This window comes from Strix aluco, chromosome 10 (assembly GCF_031877795.1).
Source record: "Strix aluco isolate bStrAlu1 chromosome 10, bStrAlu1.hap1, whole genome shotgun sequence".
NCBI lineage: Eukaryota > Metazoa > Chordata > Aves > Strigiformes > Strigidae > Strix > Strix aluco.
The window spans coordinates 28,555,456-28,571,229 of record NC_133940.1 but is presented as its reverse complement, the minus strand read 5'-3'; the positions used below and the strand labels follow the sequence as shown (position 1 = coordinate 28,571,229).

The 15,774-nt window shown below is 61.9% G+C and overlaps 1 protein-coding gene across 8 annotated transcripts in view; it reads left to right on the top strand.

Annotated features, from left to right (window-relative positions):
- STARD8 (StAR related lipid transfer domain containing 8) overlaps positions 1 to 15,774 on the top strand; it is a 69,087-nt gene that overhangs the window by 51,679 nt on the left and 1,634 nt on the right. For 6 of the 8 annotated variants that reach the window (XM_074834892.1, XM_074834886.1, XM_074834885.1 and 3 more), the window contains 12 exons: positions 2,954 to 3,025; positions 5,912 to 5,993; positions 8,261 to 8,324; positions 9,161 to 10,494; positions 11,495 to 11,668; positions 12,129 to 12,288; positions 12,572 to 12,770; positions 12,904 to 13,114; positions 13,931 to 14,045; positions 14,358 to 14,573; positions 15,197 to 15,414; positions 15,585 to 15,761. In XM_074834892.1, coding sequence (XP_074690993.1) covers positions 8,268 to 8,324; positions 9,161 to 10,494; positions 11,495 to 11,668; positions 12,129 to 12,288; positions 12,572 to 12,770; positions 12,904 to 13,114; positions 13,931 to 14,045; positions 14,358 to 14,573; positions 15,197 to 15,414; positions 15,585 to 15,761 — 2,861 coding nt within the window. In that variant the 5' untranslated portion in view covers positions 2,954 to 3,025; positions 5,912 to 5,993; positions 8,261 to 8,267. Of the gene's footprint in view, positions 1 to 1,213; positions 1,334 to 2,953; positions 3,026 to 5,911; positions 5,994 to 8,260; positions 8,325 to 9,160; positions 10,495 to 11,494; positions 11,669 to 12,128; positions 12,289 to 12,571; positions 12,771 to 12,903; positions 13,115 to 13,930; positions 14,046 to 14,357; positions 14,574 to 15,196; positions 15,415 to 15,584; positions 15,762 to 15,774 lie in introns of those variants that run through there. The other 2 variants (XM_074834888.1, XM_074834889.1) reach the window with 2 other exon arrangements.

The window sequence follows — 15,774 nt, the reverse complement described above, 5'->3', positions numbered from 1 at the left end:
TGGTGCTGATGGGGGGATGGAGGCTTGTGCAAATCTTCTTAGGAGGCCCAGCTGAAAACACCAGGCACCCACCAGCCCCTCGGCCCCTCGCAGACCTCTGTGAGGACCCAGGTGGAAGCTGCTGCTGCCTTTTTGTGTCTCTTCTTTGTCTGCTGCTGGTTTCTGGGTGAGGAGCCGTAAGGTGCCGGGGGGAGCCGTGCACCCCGTGTGTGGCTGGCGCACGACTCACGCTGCTGCAGACCAGCCCTGCGGCAGCGGGTGCTTGTCTTTGGGCTCCCCTGGGGTCGGGTTCGGTGTGAGGTGGGAAGGCAGTGGTGTGGGGTTTATCCTCTTCTCTCCTTGGGAAGCGCAGCTTCTGTGCGTGTTTATGTGCCGGTGTCTGCGTGCCTGCTCCTCCCACCATATAATTTGAATGGGATCATTTCCACCACATTTAAACTACAGATTGCAAAGATATGAAGTTGCTAAAAGCTGGTAAAAATTGATGCTGACCAGAGGAGGCAACGAGACCCTCTCCCCGGCCCTGCTGAGGGGTGGGTATGGTGCACGATGAACCTTTATTAGACATCAGAGAATCTGCAGCTCTGGGCTCGTTGCCCCGGTGGGATCCCATCTCCATCGCTGCTGCTCATGGCTTCTCTGCCCAGCGGAGGGTCCCCAGGCAGCCTCCCCCAGGGGCTCGGGCTGGGCTCCCAGCAGAGGCTGCAGATGGGCGCTCGTACTGCCGGGGTCAGGTGTGGGGTTTGGGTCCCCCGTCACCAGTGTCGGGGGGGGGCCCTGGGGACACGGGGGTGACCCTGTGTGCAGCGTCTGGCCGTGGCCCGTGTGCTCGGCGGGAGCCTTTCCCTGCCCGTCCTTTCCTGTCTGTGGGAAGGGCGGCTGGGGGGAGGAATCTGGCCACTGGCCCCTGCCAGGATGGGGATGCTTGGAAACCTTTTCCGTGCCAGTGCTTCGACGTGCGGAGGGCTCCTGCCTGGGGCGGGCAGAGTCCCCCTGCCCTCGGGGGGTTTGCTCCCCACTGCGTGGGGCTCGGAGTGGTGGTGGGGGGATGCAGGAGTCCAAACCTGGGACCTGGCCCCAAAACGGGGCGAGGAGAGTCGCGCTCCCCCCTCGCCGGGAAGAGGCGGTGGAGGGGAAGGAAATGCCGTGCTCTGACTCCTGGTTTCCAGCGGGGCGGTGGGCGGCCGAGCTCAGTCCTGCGCGGGAGCATCCTGCTGCTCCCCAGCCCGGGGGGGTGGCCGTGGCCACGCCGGGTGTCCCATGGCTCCTGCGCGTCCCCCCGCTGCCACCCCGGCCATGCTCTTCTGCCAGTTCAGCCCCTCGGCTGCCAGGGGTAAGCGCGGCACCGCGGCCCCGCTCCCGGCTGCCCTTCCCTCCCCTGTCCTCGCCGGGAGGAGATGCCAGACCCATCCCTCCTTGGGGGCCGTGGTGGGGCTGGGTTGGGAGGTTGGTGTTTCTGCTCTTGGCTGGGGGCACCCTGAGCTGCATCCTCTGGCCACGGTGGCCCCATGGCCAACGACTCCATTGGGAGTGAAGGAGGAGCAGAACGGAGCAGGGGTGGGAGGGGTCTGGTGGGTTCGTTGGCCGGGGGGCGGTGGGAGATGCTCCTCCTTGGATGCTGCCTGCCTGGGGACACGGCGGGGGGATCTGCTCTCCGGAGCCGTTGTCACCACAGACTGTTCGCCTGGGCTGAGTCTTGGTGCCCTCCCGGCTGGCCGCTCGCAGCCGCAGGTCACCGTACCCCGCGGAGGGGCCGGGGGACGTTGGGGGCATGCGGGGTTCCGCGGTGACCGGGCTGAGCCAGTCGAGCTCCAGGGTTGAGGTTTCCACTGCAGTTTCTGGGTCTGAGCCCTGCCGAGGGCCGGACAGGTCAGCCCCCGTGTTTCGCCTGGGCTCGTGGCGCGGTTGAGGGCAGCTGCGCAGCTTGGACCCAGACGCAGACGCTTATTCCAAAACTTCTTCCCAAAACTTCTGAAGTATTTGGGTCCAGGGTTTTGGCTTGGTCCTGTCCTTAACTGAACTGCTTGTTTTGAGCTTTTTTTTTTTCCCCTGCTGTAGCTTTGTAATTGGAAATGCAGCCAGAGCCCTCGGCGGTGGCTGTTGATGGATGGTGATGAAATTGGGGAGTTTCGCTGCAATCCTCTCCAGGGGGATGCGGCCTCAGTCCACTCACTCTGTGCTGGGTGGTGCCTCCGAGAGGGATGGGCGAGACCCTGAAAACTACTGTCGCATTTTCTATGCTTGAGGTCAAATGTTTGTCACCCTCAGAAGTATAAATCTCAGCAGACCAATGGACTGCCGACACCAGGCAGCAGCTTGCTTTGGCTGCTTGAGCTTTGGGCTGTTTTCCCTCAAGTTTTGTAAATTTGAGAAGTTTCCCAGAAAATAGTGCTGGCTGTTGGATGGGGTCCTCTAGGCGATGGCTGAACCATGTGTGAGAGGTGGGAACTGGCCGGGCAGGGGGGTGTAGAGAACCATCAGGGTTTTGGTGCCTGCCAGGATGGACACCAGCTCGAAAGGAGGGTGGGGTGGTCCGGGCTGGTGGGAAGGAGGAAGGAGAAGGGAAGGTTCCTTTGGCAGCCTGTACTGGAGGATGTTTGCAAAAGTGACCAGCCCTAAGCTTTGATGAGCTCTGAACTAATTATTACAAATAAAGATCTTCCTCTCCTGCCTGGCAAAGCACTGTATTTGGTTTGGTGGGTTCAGAAATGAAATGTTTCGTTGGGAGGTTGAAATTGTGCCTTGAGGCCCTGTCACTCCTGTGTTACCTCCTCCTCTTTGCCTTGTGCTGGCGGAGAAGCTGAAGCCGAGCAGTTGCTCTGCAGCCGGTCCTTTCCTCTGCTTTGTGCACATAAAACACGGGCTGGGGAGCTGCGGGAGAGGGGGCTGCTGCTCCAGGGAGCATTGCTGCTGCTGGGTGGGATGCTCAGGCCAGTTCTTTGCTTTCTTTCAGAAGTCGAAGCCAAGAAAGCTTGCGAGTGGCTGCGGGCGGCAGGATTCCCTCAGTATGCCCAGCTTTACGAAGGTGAGAGCTGCCACCTCTGGCTGATCCCCCTCCTGGCTCTGTACATGGTCTTGTATCCTGTATCTCAACCAAATAGCAAGGGAGAGCTGGCAAAGCTGTGGGGAGAGGATGGAGAGGATTGTTTACTAATTATATGATCATGTGTTAAAAGTTTAAGCCCTCGGACTTGGCTGTGGCCTGGCAGGCCAGTCGTGCCATTAACTTTCCTGCATTCCTGAACTTTTCCCCTTCGGGCAGGGCTGCGAGGAGTCCCCGGGGCGGCTGCTGGGGCCAAGGGCGGGCAGGCGTTGGAGAGCTGTCGGCTCTTGGGGAGTTCAGTGAGTGTTTGCAGTGGGTGGGAGCACAGAGGCAGCTTTTCCTTTGTCGGCTTTTCCTCCCTCCCTCCCCACTGCCACGTCCTGCAGGCTCCTGCCCTGCCTCCATACACCATTTGGCAGCAAGGTTGGTGCTTTCGGAGCAGGCAGCCAGCCGTGCCCAGAGCAGCCGTGACCGACCCGCTCCCACCTCCTTGGCCACGCACCCACGGGCGGCTCAGGGTGGTGGGTCTGGCCTCCAGCTCAGCTGTGTTTACTCCAAGCCCGTGGCGGGACGGGGGGGCCGGTGCCGCGGAGCGGTGGCCGCAGCTGGCCCTGGCTGGCCGGGACAATAGTGGGAAGCGGCTCTCCGGCGGGCTGCAGTGATGGTCATTGTTCGGCCGGGCACTTCCACCGCCCCCCGCAACACGTGTGCGGGAGCCACGTTCTTGCTGCCCGGGTGATGGCTTTACAGGCTGCCTCTCGGCTTCTGGTTTCTATTTTGGGGGGCAGGCTCCTTGCGCGGCCACGTGCGGGGACGGGACGGGTTCCTTTCCTGTGGGGGACACCCAGGTGTCAGGCCCCGAAAGCGTTTACAGCCCCGGGGCGGCGAGGAGCGGGTGCTGGGTGCTGGAGTCTATGAATAAACTGACCCTTTTTCCAGCCTCACTGAGCAAAACTTTCCACATCCTCCAAGTGTTTCATTCTGTTTTTCTCCCCAGCTGGCCGGGCTCGCTGTCCCCTCGGTAATTACACTCCATAGCTTCATTAGCAGCTGGGCTTGGACACTTGTGGGTGATGGCCCTGCTCCCTGGAAGCTGGTCCCAGCAGAGCTGTCTGGGTGCGCAGGGGTGAGCAGGGCACGGGACAGAGGCACTCGGGCACCTTGCTTTGGGGAGAGCCCAAGGGCACTGGGCACGTGCCCCCTCGGGGTGCTCCTCCAGCCCCTGCCCCGAGGCCAGTGAGTGTCTCTGCCTGCGCAGACCCGACCCATGGCCGTTGGGGCAGCGGGGATTGAACAAGGTGCTGGATCTATTGTACCACTGTACTCCTACAGCTTTCCTGCCCCAGGGGGGCCTCTTAGCAGCTCCCAGCTCTGCCCAAGGGAGCGGAGAGGCTTTCTTGCCCCTGGGGCGTAAGTGGGAGGAGGGAGTCATCGATGAGCAATCGAAGCATGTGTAATGCTTTTGCATGTTTCTGGAGCACAGGTCTGATGGGGAGCAGCTGAGGGAACTGCGGGGGTTTAGTCTGGAGAAGAGGAGGCTGAGGGGAGACCTCATGGCCCTCTACAACTCCCTGAAAGGAGGGTGCAGAGAGGGGGGATGAGTCTCTTGAGCCAAGGAACCAGCGCCAGGACGAGGAAATGGCCTCAAGCTGCGCCAGGGCAGGGTCAGACTGGCTCTTAGGAAGGATTTCTTTGCAGAAGGGGTTGTTGTGCATTGGAATGGGCTGCCCAGGGCAGGGGGGGAGTCCCCATCCCTGGAGGGGTTGAAGAGTCGGGTTGACCCAGCGCTGAGGGATCTGGTGCAGTTGAGAACGGTCAGTGTGAGGTTCATGGTTGGACTGGAGGATCTTCAGGGTCTTTTTCAACCAAGATGATTCTGGGATTCTGTAACGTAGGGCCTTATGGGACACCAGGACGTCTCCGGGGCGGTGTTAGGGAGGTGGCTGTTCTCCAAAAACCACCCTGAGGTGCTGAGGGGAGAAGCTGAGGGGGTCCCTATCCCTATCCCTATCCCTATCCCTATCCCTATCCCTATCCCTATCCCTATCCCCCCTGTCCATGGAGGGGCAGCTGGGGCTCCAGATGTGCACAGCTGGGAGCAGGGCCGGGTGGTGATACCTGTGTGGGCGAGCGAACGCGCTGCGAAGGACTGGTGGTTATTTCTGAATCAGCTCATCTCACCCAGCTCTGAAGCCAGCCTGGCGCTCTGACCCTGCAGGAGCCATTCCCGTGGGCTTTAACTGTCCCGGACACACCAAGATCCCCGGCACAGTGACTGGGTTGTTTGTCCTGCAAGGAGGAAGGAGGAGGAGGCGATGTGAGGGGTGTCTGCTGCTTGACTCCGATCCCCTCCCAGCGTCGGGGCTGCCGCAAGCCCTCCTACTCCCGGCCCGGTGGGGCGTGTTTCCCCCCCTCTCCTCTGCCTGAGTCATCCCTCCCACCTCTGCACTTGGCTTGTGCTCGCTGCCACGGCACTGGGGCATCCCTGGCCCTCGCGCGCCTGCTCCCTCTGCGTCTTGCTCTGGCTCTTTGCTGGCTGCCTCCGGGGTCTGTGGGTGCAGAGTGATCCCTCGGAGGAACCACTGCGGGGAGCGCGGGTCGAGTCCTGCCTTCCTGTGATGGGTGGCAAGTCCCGGTGACAATGGGATGCTCCAGCCCTCCTGGCTTCTTCCCACTGCTAATCCTGGCCCAGGAGACCCCCACGCCTTTCCCCTCCGCTGCTCTCCCACTTCCCCAGCTCTCCATCCTCAGCCTCTCCCCTTGTTCCTGGCAGCATCCCCTCCTCCCACGCTCGCCGACAGCCCTTGTGCCTGATGGCGCGGCTGGTTCACAAACAGCCGTTGACTTTCCTCTTGCTTTCCTCCCCAGACTCATCGTTCCCTCTCGACATCAGCGCTGTGAAGAAGGACCACAGCTTCCTGGACCAGGACTCCCTCAAATCCCTGTGCAGGTAACGCTCCCTTGCACCCCTTCACAGCCGCAGGCAGTGGAGCCGGTGCGGGGACGTGCCCCAGGCAAGGGCTGAGGGGGGCTGCCTGTGGTCCCCGGGGCTGTGAGTGCTGTGGGGTGTCTGCCTTGCACCTCAGCTGTGGCTCAGAGCCTGCTCAGGCACCGTCGCTCCCCCTGCAGCAAGGAGTCTGGGTGCTTTAGTGTTGAATCAAACAGCGTAGCTGGCTGTTGGTGCCGGGGTTTGGTTTGAACATACATCGCTCCTGGAGAACGGAAACATTTCCCGGGAATAATTCTTCTCTTTGTGAGACTTTTGGGCTGTGTTTTAATTTCACGCTTGGGTAACTCCTGTAGAGCTTGAGTAGGAATGGACTGGTCAGGGCTGAACTGTTAAACTGAGCAGAGGTGGAAGGACAGACCCAGCTCTGCTGTCGCCGCAGCCCACGCTCCCCCTTCCACCCCCAGCTGCCCCAGGAGCTGTGTCTGCCCGGGGTGTGTTTTACGGGGCTTTAATTTGCAAGGATGATCCATAACATCTCTGAGAACAAAACAGAGTTTGGAAACCAGGTCTCTGCATCAGAGCGAAGGGATCTTGCTTGGCTGTCAGCGAAAGGCAGATTTGGGTCAAAGCACCTGTGGGTGAAATCGTGTCAGTGGACGGAGTTTCACCCGGTCGCCAAGCAGATGCTGCCCGTGGAGGAGAGGAAACAGGCAGCGAGGGCTCGCGGAGCGCTGGTGCGGTGCTGGGGGCTGTGCGGAAGTTGCACACCGCTAATTATTAGCGCTCCGTGCGGGTCGTTAGGAGCTGCGGGTGCTCCCGGCGGGGCTGACGCTGTGATTTGCATTACGCAGGTGAAGTCTGTGCTGGTGGGTCCCTCCTCTTCCCGGGAGCGATGTTTCTGTCGGCTGCTCCCGCCGGGGATTTCTGCATTCACTGCTGCCGGACGGAGTGGAGGAGGGAGGGGAAAGGGTCTGTTACGGGTTTGTTCTCCCAGTGGAGAAGCTGCTGCGCCAGGCGGGGTGGGAGGATCCCCTGTCCCGCTTCCCGGAGGCCCGGCGAGCTCCCGGTTTTCCCGCCTGGTGTGGTGGCGAGGCAGGAGGTGACAGAGGTCTCTGACCATCCCACCCTGCCTTGGCTTTCAGGTCCTTTTGCCGCAGGAGCACCTGAGATTGTTTTGCTCTGATAACCCCGGGCAGGTTGTCCCGCAGGATCGCTGTGGCCGGGCTACGTAGGGCTTGAATGTCCCCCGCTCCCTGAGGTGGCCCTGTGCAGCGTTTGCCTAACAAAAAAGTCTAAAAAGACACTGGAAAATGCAGCTTTTCCAAGAAAATGAACCCCCTGGGCATGTTCTCTTCCCCCCTAGCACACGCGTCCTCCCGTCTCACTCCCTCTGCCAGATTTGGTGTGTGTAATCCTGCCGCAGGGTGCTCGCGGTTGGGGGGTGTCAGTGGGGCTGCAAAAGGGCCATTAGTCACATTTTTGGTGACATGTCCCTGGGGTGTGTTTTCTTGGCTGTGCAGATGTGGTATTTGCACGCTGGAAGTGCTTGTTGTAGCTTTCACAAAGGTGCTAATTGAAGTGAGTTAACTGGAGATTACACAGAAGAAATGAACCCCAGGACTTGAAGCTGTAGGCTAGAGGAAGGTGAAGGGCCGGGCTGGGGGCCAGCCCAGCCCTGGGGAGGAGGAAATGGGTCTCCCCAAGCCCGCAGGGGCTTTGCCCTCAGAAATAGCAGAAATGGGTCTGTCAGCCCTCAGGGCTGGGCTCCCCCTCCACAGGCAGCAGGGTGGGGGTCACGGCTGCCCCCGCAGCCATCGGTGGGAGCCAGGACACCGGGCAAACACCATCTGAGAGGTGACCAGCACCCACACAGCCCCGGTTGTGATTGTGGGAGAGCAAATGCCAGGCGCCAGGGTGGCTGCAGGGGTTTAGGCACAGCCAAGGACGCCCCAGAGCCAGCGCGGCCAGAGCCGAGTGCCGCTCCCATGGCCACGCTTCCCAGATCCCTCCTGGCACACAACCACGGGCTTGTGCCGCTCCAGAGGTTTCATCCCTTGGCTGTGGTGCCCGAGGCATGGGTGAGGGGGTGCCTGGGTGGGTGTCAGAGGAGTGGGGTGCCCATGGAGCTCTGTGTGTCCTGCTGATCCCTGGAACCGCAGCTGCTGGGCACACGGGAAGGGCTCTAAGAAGCAGAAAAAAAATGAAAAAGCGAGCGTGGCCCCAGCGGGGGCCAGCACACGGGTAAAGCCTCTCGTGATTTCTTGCAGGAGGCTGATGACCTTGAACACATGTGCCTCCATGAAGCTGGAAGTCCACTTTCAGCGTAAACAGGTAGATCATGGGTGTTCACGGGGCTGGGGGGCACAGGGGTAAGGTGTGTGCACTAGTGGGGCAGCAATCCTGTCTTCAGGAGCAACAGGTCTTCAGGTCCAGAGCTGCCCCAGGGCACTCAGCAGCACCCGGCACTGCCCATGTGTCACCAGCATAGCCCCGGCGGTGCCTGGCTGGATTAGTGGGTGCCTGGATTTGCCCCGAGCCCCCCCCAGCTCCCCGAGGCTCTGGCAGCAGCAGGTGGGAGCTGTTGTGCCCAGGCTGGGACAGCCATGGTGGGCTGTGCCAGCAGCATCCTGCCCTCGGGCTCGGGGACCGGCCGCAGCACCTCTGCAGGAGGAAACCCAACCCCGGAGGGATGGGTGGAACCAGACCCCGTGCCACAAACTATTAATACTAGCATATTGATAACAAAAACTTTAGTATTTCCCTTAATACATTTAAAGCACGCTCCAGCCTCGTGCTTCACACATGGAAATCATTACTGGGTGTATCCCTGCTTGTTCCGACTGCCCAGATTTTGGCTCGGGACGGGGTGCTGCCCTGAACCCCTCGTGCACTGCCGTGGGTGGCCGGGGGTTTGCGGGGAGGCTCGGCAGGGTCCCGACCACCAGTGAGCTATCCAGATGCAGCCAGGAGGCAGCACCTTCCCTCCCCTGGTGTGGTGGGGAAAAATGGTGCGGGGTGGCTCCCAGAGCCCTCCGTTGCCGAAGGTTTGAGGGGGTGTGCGCGCTGCTTCCTTCCCCGCCTGGGCGGCTGTGGAGTGGGATGGGGCAATGCGCCGACCCTCTGCGGCTCCGACCGATTGATTGTCCCCTCTTCTCAACCACCCACAGAATGAAGACTCCGAGGAGGAAGACCTGTGCGCCATCAGCGACCGGTGGGCTTTCCAGAGGGACAGCAAGCGGTGGTCCCGGGTGGGCTCCGTCGACGTCCTCTCCCAGGGCTCCGAGGCGCTGAGCTCTGCCATGCGCCTGGCGTCCAGCCGTGAGAGCGTCCTCACGGACCTCAGCACCAACCCGGAGGCTGCGTCCCTGCACAGCGGCGGCAGCGGCGGTGGCATTGGGGCCGCACCGCCCGGCCCCCCGGTCCCCGCCATCGCCGCCTCCAGCCGCAGCTGGAGTGAGCGCTCCTTGCCCGAGCGGCCCTTGAGCCGTGGCAACGGCTCCAAGGAGAAGCCAAAGAAGCGACGGTCTCGCAGCTTCCTGAAGAGGATCGAGTCCCTCCGAAGGAAGGACAAGGAGAAAGCTGGCCCAGACGAGAAGGTGGCCCCGCACGGCAGTGGCGCAGATGCACTGGGATGGGGCTCCCTGAAGACTAACGGGGACCTTGTGGCCACCAAGGCCAGCTCCTCTAAACGAGGGATATCTGCCTCTTTCCATGGCAAAAAACACTTCTTCTCGGTATCGCACAGGACTAACCGCTTGCTGGGCTCAGGTGGGAGTGAGGCGAACTCCGACCCCAAACACAGCGGGGTCTACCTGGAGGACTACGAGACGGCCGTGACCACCAGCAGCAACTGGGCTGCCGGAGTCAGTCAGCACCGGCCGGCACGCGGCGGGGACTGCTTGGTCTACGTCCCCCAGGACCACAAGCCAGGCACCTTCCCCAAATCCCTCTCCATCGAGAGCCTGTGTCCCTTGGGCGGCAGCTCGCTGACCCACTGGAAATCAGGGAATGCGCCCGTGGGGCTGGGGGGGGGCGGCAGCTCATCCTCCCCGCGGGGCTTCGCCTGCCACCGGCGCCGGGGCTCCTGCAGCTCCCTGGGCAGCCGGGTCAGCGTCTACGACAATGTGCCAGAGTTCGGCAGCAGCGAGGATTTGTGCCAGGAGGACGGGGAGGTGACCTACGAGAACCTCGACGACATTCTGCAGCACATGTGGGGGCTGCAGCAGAAGGTGAATCTCTGGTATAAAGCCATCTCCCCCGACCTGGCTGGGGAGGAGGGCGGCGAGGAGGAGGAGGAGGAGGAGGAGTCAGAGGAGTCGGAGGAGTCGGACTCGGGAGGGGAACCCTCCAACCTGCACTTCGAAGAGCGGTCCATGTCGGATGTGGGCACCTCTGCCAGTGACTTCGACAGCACCGGCAACTCCCTCAATGAGGGTGAAGAGATCGAGATGCGGGAGCGCCGGGACTCGGGGGTGGGAGCGTCGCTCACCCGGCCCTGCAGGTAATCGGGGGCTGCGGCTGCGTCCCCCTCCCCTCTGACGGGCCTGGCAAGGCCTCAGGGGCCACCACGAGCCTATCCCGCACCCACGGGTGTTCTGTGGCAGCACCAGCGCCATTGGGTGCTGGCTGGAGCCCTGGCTCGGTGGTCACCTCTCCCCCGGGGGGGACGCGGGGCGGATGGGGGGACACTGATGGATGTATGGGGCGGTGTGAGCACAGTGCGGGCTGCTGGTGCGCCCTGCCGGCTGCCTGCACTGCTGCCTGCACCCCTGCCTGCTGTGAACAGGCTGCCCCCTCTCTGCCTGCGCAGGCCCAGAATTGAATCATTTTTCCTTTGGTCTAAATGACGGAGGCACTTGCTTCCCCTGTGCTGGTGCTCCCCTGGGCTTGTCCTAAGAAAACTCCAGCTGCTGCCCAATTCTGTGACTTTTCTAGCCCCTACTAAGCTGGGGCTGGAGGGTGACGTGCCTGCAGGCAGGCAGGCAGGGCTGTAGAGGAGCGGGGTGTTTCCGTAGCGGGGGATGTCTCGTGCCCTTCTGGGCTTGAGGATGCGGCGGAGCAGCTGGGCAGGAGCCTTACCGGAGCAGCACGGGCTTGGGCCGGGTTTTAGCAGGCTCCAGAGAGAGCGCTGCCTCGCTGGGGTGTCTTTTCTTCTCGTGAGAGCAGGCGCTGGAGCCGGCCCCTTTGGCGCAGCGATGGTCCTGCCGCCACCCCGCACCGCGAGCGTCCCAGCTCTGCCCCGTCACCCAGCACAGCCCTTGGGTGCAGGCTCAGCGAGCCCGAGGCGCAAGGGGAGAGGATGCTGGTTGTTCCAGGGGAACCGGGGAGGGGGGGGATTTGTGGGCACCCAGCGGGGAGGAAGTGGCACTGGTGGCACCGGGAGCCCTGGGCTCAGCCCGGCTGCCGCTGCGCCTGCTCCTTCCCCCAAAGCAGCGGGTGCCCCGGGGCAGGGAAGGGCCGTCCCTGGGCTGCCCGCTCTCACCGCCAGCCTCTCCCCGCAGGAAGCTGCGTTGGCACAGCTTCCAGAACTCCCACCGGCCCAGCCTGAACTCGGCCTCCCTGGAGATCAACCGCCAGTCCTCTGCCCAGCTCAACCTGCTCCAGAAGTGCTCCCTGCTCCGGCTCACGGCCATCATGGAGAAGTACTCGGTGCCCCACAAGCAGGCCTGGACGTGGTGAGCTGGGGGGGATCGGGGCCAGGTCGGTGCCCCCGCGGTGGGTGCTGCCTCCCAGCCTTGGTCCCACAGCCTGCAGCAGCTTTGGTGTGTGCAGATGGTGGAGAGGGAGTGGAAAAAAGCTGAAACAAAAGCTGGCTTTGCCCTGCACGGCTGTGGGCGTCCTCGCAAGCGTGAGCTGGGGGCTCCCGGCAGTATCTGCATCCAGGAGGGCTGCAGGCATCTGCAGGGCATTAAAAATGTGGCGGCAGCGTCAGAGCGTGGGACAGTGGTTTCCTTTTTCAGCCAAGTATTAAAGCATTTTGGCTTAATAAAAGGTGCTGCTGTTCCTGCTCGAAAACCTCTATTCAGAAGGAGGCAGAAGCGCGTGTATGTGTGTTCCCGGGGGTCCTGCTCCCCTCTGTGAGGTGGTGCTGGGGGGCCGCCCGCCGCCCTGATGTCTGTCTGTCCCACCCCGCAGGACCGTGCCCAAGTTCATGAAGCGGAGCAAAGTCCCCGATTACAGGGACAAGGTGGTCTTCGGGGTGCCCCCCATCATCAATGTGCAGCGGACGGGGCAGCCGCTGCCGCAGAGCATCCAGCAGGCCATGCGCTACCTCCGCAGCCAGTGCCTGGACCAGGTGAGGCCGTCGCTGCCACCTGATTTGGGGCAAAAAACCCACCTTGCAGGGGTGCTTTTTTGTTCGCCTCTTGTGGCGCTTGGCAGTGGTGAAGTGGGAGGGTGAGATTGTCTGTGGGGACTGCACCCCCACCCGTGTCTCCTTGGCCATCCCACACTCAGGGTTCTCCTCGGGGTTGCAGGGAGGGAGGTTTTTGGGGAAGGGGCTTCCCGGCCTGTCCCATGGGACCCTGCCCGGGTCGGTGCCCACCCTGTGCTCACCCCAACCCGCTCTTCCCCGGCAGGTTGGCATTTTCCGAAAGTCAGGGGTGAAGTCCCGGATCCAGGCGCTCCGGCACATGAATGAAACCAGCCCCGACCACGTCAACTATGAGGGGCAGTCGGCGTACGACGTGGCTGACCTGCTGAAGCAATATTTCCGCGACCTGCCGGAGCCCATCTTCACCAGCAAGCTGACGGACACCTTCCTGCAGATCTACCAGTGTAAGTGCTGGGCTGGGAGGAAAGTCGGGGTCTCCCAGGGAGGAGGCATCTCCTCGATCATTTGGACGGAGGAGATGGAGACAGGCCCGCGGGGCTGGATCCTCTGACCGCCGGCTTCGCCCTGTGCCCGCAGTCGTGTCGAAGGAGCAGCGGCTGCCGGCGGTGCAGGCGGCCGTTATCCTCATGCCGGACGAGAACCGGGAGGTGCTGCAGACCCTGCTCTACTTCCTGAGCGACATCGCCTCCGCCGAGGAGAACCAGATGACCGCTGGGAACCTGGCTGTGTGCCTGGCCCCCTCCATCTTCCACCTCAATGTCTCCAAGAAGGAAAGCACTTCGCCAAGGTAAGGGTTGGACTAGCTTGGGCCTCCCCAGCCTCCCTGCAGCTCCCGTCTTACTCTGCCTGTCCTGGGAGGAGGCCACTCAACTGGGGTGAGGTGGGAACAGCACCCCGTGGATCTGCAGTGCGATGTGGGGGTCCCCTGCAGGGGGGTCCCACCTGTGGGGGGTGGAGGCAGGGGGGATGCCCACCTGAGCCCAGCACTGTGAAACAAAGAAATTCACTTAGCAGTCAGAATCCCAACAGAACCGTTAAGCAGGTTTTGTTTGTAAGCAGCGCTGGGTTCGCCCCAGGGATTCCCCACCAGAAGGGCTGCCCAAAACTAGCAAGGGACATCAGCTTACATACACACAAATCATACATATTCATTAGATTTCCTGGAAAGGGATGTCTTATGATAATGAGGTCCCAAAATTCATTTACATACTCTAAGCATGCTTAGTAAAAATAGAGTGAGGGTCTTTGGTGGTCGAGGGAAGAAGTAAGTGGTCTTCTTCACAGTGTTCGCTTCTTTCCAGAGCATGCACTGTGAGGTAAAGTCCGGGTGTCTTCTTCCTAAACTGGCAAGATCACCCTCCCTAGATTGTATCTCTGTGTCCTTTAGTTCGAGTCCCCCTCGTTTAGTTTGCCCAAGTGCCCACTGAGGGCTTTGAGTTATACAGGGAGCGTTTTACTTTGGTCTAGACAGACAAAGAGGCCATGGGAAAACAGTTGAGGCGTCCTTGGGAAACAAACACAAGGAAAACTTCCACGCATCACAGTTTAGTCTTAATCAGAAGTTCACTGGTTTGAGCCCTCTCACCTGTCTGCTCCCCCGCAGGGTGATGCAGAAGAGGGGCACCATGGGGAAGCCCGACCAGAAGGACCTCAACGAGAACATGGCTGCGACGCAGGGGCTCTCCCACATGATCACCGACTGCAAGAAGCTCTTCCAGGTGGGTGACTGTGGTGTGTCCAGCCTGGCGTTGCCCTCCCCGGGTGCTGCCGGTCCCACAGAGTGGGCGTGGGGCGAGATAAGGGCACCCCGCCGCTTTGGCGGGGCAGCGCTCAGCACCGGGGCAAACCTGGCTGCGTCTCGTGGCGCTGCGGGTCACGAGCTGCGGGACGGGCGTCCAGCGAGGCTGTGCCTGTCCTCCCCTGCCCTGGTGGGATGAGGAGTTTGGGTTTTCCAGCTGCCCAGCACCACGCACAAAGTCTGCATAGGATCCCTCCGTCTTTCTGAAGACCCGTGTGCTCTCGGCTTGTAGGTCTCCCACGACATCTTGCTGCAGCTGAGCAGCTCCTATATGGCAGCAGATGCTTACCCCCATCCCCTGACTGACTTGGTGTGCCAGGGGGAAAGCAAGGATTTACACTCCTACTTCGAGCAGAGTGTCCAGAACCTGCTGAAACAGTCGTCGGAGAAATTCAAGGGCTGGCTGAGCACCCCAGGGCCCCTGAACACAGAGCTCTCCTGCAAAAAGGTAAATGCCTCTGCGTGGAGGGGGGGGCTTCGGGTCACACGGGGAAACGTGTGCGGGGTGAGCACTGGAGCCGCGGGTCCCGGCCTGCTGGCCCCTCCTTGGTGCTGGTTCTCTTGTGGGAGGAGGGATCAGTGGCCAGAGTGGGGGGCTGAGAGATGGATAGTGCTGGGATGGAGGGTGCTCTGTGCCCAGCAGTCCTGCGGAGAGCCCACCATGTTGTTTTTACCAGAGCTGGCTGCATCCTGTGCCTCTCCAGCAGCCAGAGCAGCTCCCACCCCACCCTTCACCATCCAGCGAGGTGACTGTGCTGCTCCACGGCAGCGGGACCCATCGCTAAAGCTGCCTGGGGATTTAGGAAGCATTTCTTTGCAGAAGGGGTTGTTGGGCATTGGAATGGGCTGCCCAGGGCAGGGGGGGAGTCCCCATCCCTGGAGGGGTTGAAGAGTCGGGTTGACCCAGCGCTGAGGGATCTGGTGGAGTTGAGAACGGTCAGTGTGAGGTTCATGGTGGGACTGGAGGATCTTCAGGGTCTCTTCCAACCGAGATGATTCTGGGATTCTGTGATGTTAGCATGGCGGGGAGCCTGCGGGCCAGCCTCCCTGACACTCACCTTGACCCCTCAGGTTGGGGACGGGCACCCTCTGCGCTTGTGGAAGGTCTCCACGGATGTTGAGGCCCCTCCAGCCGCGGTGCTGCACCGGGTGCTGCGGGAGCGTCACCTCTGGGATGAGGACCTGCTGCAGAGCAAAGTGCTGGAGGCCCTGGACAAGAACCTGGAGGTCTACCACTACGTCACGGACAGCATGGCCCCCCACCCCCGCAGGGACTGCGTGCTGCTCCGGTGAGAGCCGGGAAGGGCCTCGGCGGGGGGAGGTTTGGTCTTGGTTTGGTGGATCCCCCCTGGCCCCAGCCCTGGGTGCTCTTCTGCGAGTGGAGGGCCCCCCCTGCTCCTGCCCACCCTGTGGCCCCCCACAGTTGGGGGGTGCTGAGCGAGGCTGCTCTGTGCCGCAGGCGCTGGCGCACGGACCTGCCGCGGGGAGCCTGCCTGCTCGCCGCCATCTCGGTGGAGCACGAGCAGCTGCCGGTGGAAGGAGGCGTCAAAGCTGTCGTGCTGACGTCCCAGTACCTCATGGAGCCCAGCGCCACGGGACGCTCCCGGGTGACCCACATCTGCAGGGCCGACCTCAGGTACCGGCAGGGA